Here is a 9,868-nt window from a genome sequence, read left to right on the forward strand (position 1 = left end):
AACCGGTGAAACGGGAATATTTCCAAAAATAATTACCAACAATATATTTTGGACCTTGGTGAAAGGGGGGGGGGACATCCCTCAAGTCGATAACCATTATTGTAAAATGAAAACAAAGTGTTTGCATGAAAAGCAAGGTTAGGTTGGGATGTCTATGAATAAGCCTTTTTTTTCTTTTTTTTTTAATTAATTTAAATAGCATTTGATTTCTGAGTTTAGTATATTTATATTTTTATCTTTACTGAAAATACTGGCGCAGGGGGACTTTCTTAGTGATAAATTCTTTTCTAAACAAAATTATGGTTCGTGTGGATGGTGATACTAATTTTCCTTCTTTTTAAAAAAGGGGGCAAATTATTTTGAAACTAATTTTTTTCTCTTCTTTTTAAGGCAAATTGTGAAGAATGCCCATCGCCACCACCCAGTAAGAGAGCAAGGGCTAATAATGCGAGCCCTGCAAAGGCTACTGTTATGCAATATGGTAGTTGGCCGAAGTCTCCTAAACAAGTGATGCCTACCCAAGCCAAATTGGAATGTGACATCGCTAGCACATCCGCTCTCCTTGGACCTCTAATAGCTGCCCCATCAACGATAGGTCAGGAGGTTACCCTCCAGCATGCTATGTCAGATCCTTCCGACATCCAAGCCCAGACGGATTATGCAAATGTAAGCATTTTTTTCCTACCTGTCTATTTCTTCCAATGTTTTTTTCTTTTTCAATCCCAATATAAACTTATCTCAGCGGGATATTAACCCCTCACCCCCCAACCATTGTTTTCTCTGCCCCCCCCCCCCTCGGAGATATCTAAATATAATGTAATTTTTTTGCAAAGAAACCGCTCTTTTCTAATCTTTGCTATCGCTTCGATATCTCATAGGCGAATATTTTTAGTTAATTTATATTAATAATCACTGCCTTTTGAAACTCAAAATGCTTTTTTTTCTAATCTTTACTATGTTCTCTGTTGCTATCACATATTGTTGTAGGCAACTTTGAAACTGAATGCTCTTTTTAACATAATTTTGAGAGAGAGATTATCTCATCTTTACTTTTAGTTGAAAAGTGTCCTCTTGTGGGAAAGAGTTTTTGTCACTCTAATAAGTTTATCGCTAAACATAACTTTACAGAAAATTTAAGATTGAACAATTATTCGTTATTATTTCATCATATCTTTGATTTAGTCTGGTAGCTCTTTACTTTTAGTTGAAAAGTGTCCTTTTGTGGGAAAGAGTTTTTGTAGTGTCATCTTGTGTGAAAAAGTTTTTTGTCACTTTAACTAGTATGTCATTGGACATAAGTTTACGTTTGAACAATTATTCGTTATTATTTCATCATATCTTTGATTTAGTAGCTCTTTACTTTTAGTTGAAAAGTGTCTTCATGTGGGAAAGAGTTTTTGTCACTCTAATAAGTTTATCTCTAAACATAACCTTACAGTAAATTTATGTTTGAGCAATTATTCGTTATTATTTCATCAAAGCTTTGATTTAGTCTGGTAGCTCTTTACTTTTAGTTGAAATGTGTCCTCTTGTGGGAAAGAGTTTTTGTCACTCTAATAAGTTTATCGCTAAACATAAATTTACAGAAAATTTAAGATTGAACAATTATTCGTTATTATTTCATCATATCTTTGATTTAGTATGGTAGCTCTTTACTTTTAGTTGAAAAGTGTCCTCTTGTGGGAAAAAGTTTTTTGTCACTTTAACTAGTATGTCATAACACCTTGCATCAAAGAATCACTTAAGAAATTCTGGATCTCTATATACTTGGAAAAATAATAAATAATTATTGTTTTCTGCTGCTAATTATTGTTGCTATGTGATGACATAGCTCAAATTTCCACCCAATCATTCCTAAGAGATTCTTACTAAAAAAGTTTATGTGCGGTAGAATATTAATTTTAGTTCGTTTCTAAAAGTATTTTTACTGTTAGAAAAATATGACTAGAAACTGTTTGGAGATCTTATGCGGATTTTCACTTTGTTGACGCTATCATATCTTATTACTGTATTTAGTTGCCCAAAGAGAGATAAATTCATCTAAAATTTTAATAGTGTCGTTATTTTTAGTTCAACTACTACTACAACTCACCGCTGCACCAGAACTCTATTTTTTTGTAAGAAAATTATGGTAAATACATTTTTTTGGTTCGAAAATAAACTATTCCCGTAAAATCTGAACTAATACTGGTTTTTGACCGTAAACTCTAGTATTTGATCATAGTGTTCTCAATCTTTTAGGATGTATGGACCGAGTGGGAGCTCACGGAAAGTGAGGAGCTTCTTTTGTGTAAAACCGAGATTGAAAGTACAGATGATGACGACGTGCTAGAAGTTCATTATACAGATGATGGACTATCATATACATCTGAGGACTTGGTACGGCGGGGACCTTCGGGCCGAGTCTGTATAGAGGACGATGAGCGGTTGGCTGTTAGTTTGCCCATTAGAATACGAGAGGATTTATTTCAGGAGATGCCCCCTTTGCTAGATATAATGGTAAATGAAGAAAATGAGGTTGACGTAATTGAACCCGAGATTGTCTATATAAAAACTATTATAAATATTGATATATCAAAGGAATAAAGATTAGAAGAATGATTTATTTTTTATCTTTGATAGAAAACTAGACTGTGGATTGATAAAACTCTATATGGTGATCTATTCAATCTGAACTATTCATTTACTGAAGTCTCTATTGGTATCCTTATTCTATACGTATCTAGTATGAGAAAATAAAAATAGCAGAAACAAATTTATTGTATGATTATGGTATAAAACTTTTCAAGCATATCAAAAATGGGGTTTATCGTAAAATGGTATATGAGAACACTTCCACCATGGTTTCCGTTGTTTAAAATCCTTTTCGTAGAATGACCTCTTATGTTGTCTCATAAAGGGCCACTTTTTCTCTTCTCTTGGAGCATAATCATCATAATAATCCGAGTTATATCTTGCACTATATACATTTTTCTTTGGGTTTTCACTGCTGTCTTTTACACTATAGAGAAAGCCCTCTTTTACTAGTCTCTTCTTTTGATCTTCCTTTTCTATCATACCAATCCTTCTTTTATCTGAGCTTACTTGCAATCGGTATAAATTTCTCTCCATGTCACAAATAATATTTCTTCCCGCTTCCTCCAGATTCTTCTCATCTGTCTCTGCCTCTATGTACTCTAAACATTCAGTAGGTTCATGGGAATACTCAAAATCATGAAAATACCCCTTACAATAGAACAGTTGCAATAAAAGGATATTTCTAACTCAACTTGTTCACTCATGTTATTACACTGCTTACTAAAAACTTAGTGAATCACATTGCATGCCCGTTATATACGAAATCTCAAGGTCAAATTGTTATGTAAACAAGCCCTCTGATTGGCTGAGAAGGAAACACGTGATCTAACTGTTTCCGGGAAACTCATAACATTTGCCCAAAACAACAACAACAACAAATGCTGTTTCCTATTTCTGGACACCATGACATTCGCCTCGAGCATGTACATGTCCAAAACAACAAATAAATCGACCATGGAAAAAGAGGTCATTGACCCACTTTGATTACGCAATCAATTTCTCCCTGGGGATTCCATGCCCAAATATGGTGTACTGATAGGAGATACATTCTTTTGATAGCCGAATTTTGTACTGTCACGAGTCGGACACCCCTCTCTACTTGTATTTATGCATCTAATTTTTCTTCAAATATTAAAATACTGCAGATTCTTCAGAATAAGGCGCTTCGAGTACTGGGTGAGTTTGTTCAGTATGAGCACACGCGTGAATGTTTTATGAGTTTTAGAATTTTAAATATTCATCAGATCAGGGACCATCAGGCAGGAGTATTTACTTACCATGTGCTTAATAGATTATCTCCTGAATATTTTTGAGATTTTTTTAAGTTTAATTCAGATTATCAAATAGTTCGTGGTAACGAACTGTAAGTAAGGAGCGACCCGGCTCAATGGTAACCGAAACTCTAAAAAATGGGATTTTGATACCAATAGACACATCAAAAGAATCAGATTTTAATTCTGATTTCAAATATACAAGTTTCATTAAATTTAATCTTACCCATCAAAAGTTACGTGCCTGAGAAAATTTGGCTGATTTTCGAAAAAGGGGGGAAAGACCCCCTAAAAGTTATAGAACCTTAATGAAAATCCCACCATCATATTCAGCGTATCAGAGAACCCTACTGTAGAGGTTTCAAGCTCCTATCTACAAAAATGTGGAATTTTCCATTTTTTGCCAGAAGAAAGATCACGGATGCGTGTTTATTTGTTTTTTTGTTTTTTTTTCTTTTCCCCAGGGGTGATCGTATCAACCCAGTGGTCCTAGAATATCGTGGGAGGGCTCATTGGGACGGAAATTAAAAGTTCTAGTGCCCTTTTTAAGTGACCAAAAAAAATGGTGGGCAACTAGGCCCCCTCCCACGCTCATTTTTTTCCCAAAGTCACCCGATCGAAATTTTGAGATAGCCATTTTGTTCAGCATGGTCGAAAATATGATAAAAATGTCTTTTAGGATGACTTGATCCCCCAAAGTCCCCAGGGGAGGGCTGAAAGTTATGAACTTTACTCAATGTTAACATATAGTATTGGTTATTGGGAAGTATACAGACTTTTTCAGAGGAGATTTTTTCTGGTAGGTGGAGGAAGGAGAGGGTCAGGGGCTATATGGAAGGATCTTTCCACGAAGGAAGTTTTCATGGGGGAAGGGACATAGCTATGAAGGGGGCGCCGGATTTCCCAGCATTATTAAAGAAAAAGATCAGGAATTAAATAAAAAAAAACATGTTTTTCAACTGATCAACTGATTGTTATTAAGAGGTCATTTTTAAAGAACTGGAAAAAAAAATTCGAACTATAGTTTAAAGAGCAGGGTATTGACTAGGGGGCGAACCCCCTAATATACGTGTTAAAAATTTATGAATATAGAAGTTCGTTACTTAAGTTAATTCTAAGTTACGTATATTTATTACTAATAAAAACGTTCGTAAATAAAATTAAACAAGTTTCGAGAAAGCCATTTAACCAAATATAATATGCAAATTTTGTTTTAATTATTCATGTACGGTGAGCCAAAATCAAAACCTGCATTAATTCAAAAACGTTCAAAAATTAAATAAAAAAACAAGTTTTTTTAACTGAAAGTAAGGAACGACGTTAAAACTTAAAACGAACAGAAATTATTCCGTATATGAAGGGGGCTGTCCCCTCCTCAACGCCTCGCTCTTTACGCTAAAGTTTGACTTTCTCACAACTCTATTTTTTTAAACAATAAAAAAAATTTATCGTAAAGAGCGAGTCGTTGAGGAGGGGACAGCCCCCTTCATATACGGAATAATTTCTGTTCGTTTTAATTTTTAACGTCGTTCCTTACTTTCAGTTAAAAAAACTTGTTTTTTTATTTTCATCATCATAGGACTAGAGGTCGTGGAAGCTTAGTCTCAGAAGTAAGGAGTACGAGTCGATCTAGTTTTTTAATTAGAAATTATGCAGTTAATTTGTAGAATGGTTTCCCGGAGAGCATTAGGGAGTCAGAAAACCAGTTTCAGTTTAAAATAGATTAAAAAAGTCTTTGTTGGGTGGGAATGAAATATTTTTGATTGTTGTTTGTTACATTTTTGGGGGGGGGGGGTGTTTTGTGTTTTGTGTGTTTTTTTGTTTTTTTTATTTGGGAGTTAAATAGTATCGAATGGTGAGAAAAGAGTAGGAAGAGTGAATGAGTTTGGTTTATGATGAAAGATTGTGTGACGCTGCTCAAGCCACAATAGTGGCTTAATAAAACGTCATACGTTCTTACCATTTCTACGTTTGTTGATAATGTTATTTAAAAAATGTGGTAAGTGCCAGTTAAGTATGATATAATTATTAGTTGAAAATAAAAGTCATCTCATTTCATCTCATCTCGCAAAAACAAAAGTTGTTCCCACATAAGTATATTCATTATTAGTTAGAAAAAATTAAATTCAGAAAGCGATATAATTTAACCGTTAGTACTGTTACGATTAGGCTAGCATCTTAAGAGATTTTCTACCTACAGAAACTCACAAAAAATGCATTTAAAAACAGCGATTGTAAAAGTTAAAAGATAATTTTTGTACATAAATTTCTGCGCGTTCATTTTGCAGACAATTAAGTTCAACTTATTTCAAAGTAAAAATATATTTCTATATTTTTATAATATCTTCTTATACTCAAAATTCAATTAGGGTCCCGCTTTTTCTGCTATAATTGAATTTGTACTGAACACATTGCTTTCAAAGGTCCTATAGTCAAATTTGAAATGGTATTCAAGAAACTTCAAACTACTGTTGAAGTTCAAACTGTGTTGATTAGTATAACCTATTTGCGTTGGAAATTACATTTTTTTTACTGAAAAATACGTAAATCTTAATAATTTCAATAATTTGTTGGAATTCAATAAGCAAGTCACAATTCCAACAGAAAAATTGGACTTTTTTTGTGACTTGTTCGAGTTCAATAAGCAAGTCACATTTGCAACAGAAAAATTGGATTTTTTTTTTTACTTGTTTGAATTCGAGCAATACATTCTGTTGGAAATCAATTTTTTTTTTATAGTGTGGGGCTAGGGTTGTAAGTTATTTTACGAGGGCATATAAGGTTTTTATTGATTGGGCGATCGTATAAACATCAGATTATTTGATTTGAAATTGGAAGTTATAGTGCATTTTTTAAGAGTCAAAGTGATTTGAGAGCAAACCGCCTCCTCCCCCCCCCCTCCAGGCTCAGCATTTGCCTGATCACCTCCAATGAAAAATTGGAGGTGATCTATTCTATTCTATACAATTCTATTCGTCGTAGTTGAAGGTTTCTGAAATTATGTCTATGACGGAGACAACCCCCCCCCCCCCTACAGCTCTCAGGGAAAGGGCTGTAAATTATGCCTTTGGGGCATATAAGGTTCTTATAAAAAGGGTGGTCGTATATGCTTTGGATGGGACTCATTGGATTGCTAATCATAAGTTCTAATGCATTCATACCTTCATAAGTTGTGGATTTTGAGATAGCCATAAGACACTGTGTGTATTCATTTAATGCTGCTTCTACAGTTACTGTAACTTACGATACTAATTGCATTAAGTTGAAACTTTTAGGGAACGTTTAGGAGGAGTTTCAATTAAACGAAATACCTATATATAAGTAGAATAGGTCTTTTGAATTCTTACGCCCCCGTACAAACAGGTTTTTCTAGTAGTTACAGGTTAACAACCTCTTTGCCAATTGGAACGACAAAATTTAAAAGTTCAATGTCTTTTTGGTGATAAGCCCAGTATTATACAATGCTCGCGTAAAGCATATATTACACCCGCCAGGTTTTGCGGTTTTTTTTTTTTATTTTAAAAATGTGTTAATTAATATGTACGCTGATTAGTAGGGTTTTTTTTTTAAAACTTTGCTTTTCGTTTCATTGGTTTCATTAATATAAAGATTAATGCATTTTAAAAGGGTAATTACTCCTTTAGTTTGCGAGATTTGCGAATTTTTTTTGCGAAAAGATATTTGCGAAAAGATATTTGCGTAGACGCTTACAAGGGACATTGCTAGAAAGTAAAAAAGATATAAAAATAAATTAAAATATTTTTTATATTTTTTTATTTCACGATATTTAAAGCGCCTTGTTTTGATTTAATATCCTTAATTTACTTTTTAAAAATTTTTTAAATTTCCACATTAAGTGATTAAAATGTTTATGAGGGGGGTTTGGGTCATAGAGGGGTGACGGTAACTATGGTGAATTTAAGTATTCGAAAGTTGAACTTTCGGATGACTGTAAACAACGGGTGAAGATCCAAGGGGGGTTCAGGCTAACGGGGGGTATCCCTTTTTTTTTCATAAATCGGGCTCCCTGTTTTCAAAATCCCTTTTTCTTCTGAGGCTTGGAGCATTTGGTGGCTAGATATTAAACGTAATGAAATTTAGAACGGCGGTTCAGTTGTACAGGGGTGTCAGTTATACAGGGGTTCAGTTACATGGGGGTTCTTTGTGTTAAATAAGTAGTGTTTGTATCTTTTAAAAGAACTTTACGGGGATTGAGAGACTCAGGTGACTAAGTACGTGTGATTTTTCTTTACTTGATTCTAATTAAAAAAGAAATTTTGTTTTTAAATAAGTTGTTTTTTTATCTTTTAATTGAGATTTAAGGGGATTGAGAGACTCAGGTGCATAATTCCGTGTGATTTTTTTTTAATATCTGTTAATTAAAATATATCGTTGTTTGTTATATTTGTATTGTTTGTATCCTTTAATATATCATTACGGGGATTGTGAGACTCAGTGGCCTAAGTCCGTGTGATATTTCTTTACTTGATGGTCATTAAAAAAGTAATTTTAATGTTAAATATGTAGTGGTTGTATCTTTTAAAATATCTTTACGTGGATTGAGAGACTCAGGTGCCTAATTCCATGTGATTTTTAGTTACTTGTTTGTCATTAAAAACTAAATTTAAGTGTTAAATAAGTAGTTTTTGTATCTTTTACAAGATCATTCCTGGGATTGAGAGACTCAGTTTCTTAAGTCCGTGTGATTTTTCTTTACTTGTTGTTCATTAAAAAATAAATTTTTTTGTTAATTAAGTAGTTTTTGTATATTTTAAAAGAGCTTTACGGGGAGTGAGAGACCCAGTTGACTACCTCCGTTATAATTTTATTTAATCGTTGTTCATTAAAAAACGATCGTTTATTTTTATAGAAGTAGATTTTTTATACTTTAAAAGATGTTTACTGGGAGTGAGAGACACTGGTGACAAATTACGGGTTATTTTTAAGTCCATTTGTGTAAAAAAAAAATTAAATTGGTTTTTTCATTATGAGATTATTTATCTTTATATTTTTCTTTAGGGTTAGTGTTATAATAATGTGCCAAAGACAGGTTTATTTTTATTTAAGTGTTTTTCAAAATTCTATTAAAGAGTTTTTTAATGAAGTAGATTTTGATACTTTTATTTTATATTGGCGTGGATTGAGAGACTCATTCGCATAATTACGTGTGATTTTTCATTACTTGAGAGTCTTTAAAATCGAAATTTTTTTTATAAATAAGTAGTTTTGTATACTTTAAAAGTTAGGTTTGGGGGTTGTGTGACTCAGTTGACTGGAAACGCTTTCCACTATAAATAAGGCTATTGTATCTTTCTGAACTTTCTGTGCGAGGCAGGGATAACTATTTAGTTTAAATAATTCTAGGAGGAATTGAGTTTTGTGGCTGGTGTGGAAAAATGGTACTTGTTAAATATTCGGGTAAACATTCTACTATACATATTGCTATTGAGTCTTTCTGAACTTTCTGTTGGATGCGGGGGTAAGTTTTTAGTTTAAATAGTTCTAGGAGGACTTGAGGTTTGTGTTGGGTGTGGAATAATGGTACGTGTTAAATATTCGGGTAAACATACGGTTAAGAAAGGCTTCACTATAAATAAGGCTATTGTGTCTTTCTGAACTTTCTGTGCGAGGCAAGGATAACTATTTAGTTTATATAATTCTAGTCGGTATTGAGTGGTGTGGGTGGTTTTGAACATTGTTCCTTGTTATATCTTCGGGTAATCATTCGACTATAAATATGGCTTGTGCGTATGTATGATCTTTCTGTTGGAGGCGGGGGTAAGTATTTAGTTTAAATAGTTCTAGGAGGAATTGAGTTTTGTGGATGGTGTTGAAAAATGGTACGTGTTGAATAATTGGGTAAACATACGGTTAAGAAACGCTTCACTATAAATAAGGCTAATGTGTCTTTCTGACCTTTCTGTGAGAGGCAGGGATAGCTATTTAGTTTAAATAATTCTAGGAGGACGTTAGTGTTTTGGGGGGTGTGGAAAAATGGTACTTGATAAATATTCGGGTAA

General features: G+C 33.4%; 1 protein-coding gene across 1 annotated transcript; it reads left to right on the plus strand.

The window, feature by feature from the left end:
- The first annotated feature begins 471 nt into the window (after positions 1-471).
- Positions 472-8,873, plus strand: LOC148945860 (uncharacterized). Its single transcript, XM_089097533.1, has 3 exons — positions 472-666; positions 2,242-2,523; positions 8,868-8,873. Exons 1-3 carry the CDS (start codon positions 472-474, stop codon positions 8,871-8,873), a joined length of 483 nt encoding a protein of 160 aa, XP_088953659.1.
- The last annotated feature ends 995 nt before the right edge of the window (positions 8,874-9,868 follow it).

Source organism: Artemia sp. Qi Xiang Cuo, chromosome 12 (assembly GCF_049724085.1).
Source record: "Artemia sp. Qi Xiang Cuo chromosome 12, ASM4972408v1, whole genome shotgun sequence".
In the NCBI taxonomy this organism is placed as follows: domain Eukaryota; kingdom Metazoa; phylum Arthropoda; class Branchiopoda; order Anostraca; family Artemiidae; genus Artemia; species Artemia sp. Qi Xiang Cuo.

Excerpts from the sequence above, each read along its gene's own strand:
- LOC148945860 (XM_089097533.1), top strand. The coding sequence starts at position 472 with ATGCAATATGGTAGTTGGCCGAAGTCTCCTAAACAAGTGATGCCTACC. Across the intron at positions 667-2,241 it reads CCCAGACGGATTATGCAAAT|GATGTATGGACCGAGTGGGA; the intron begins GTAAGCATTTTT and ends TCAATCTTTTAG.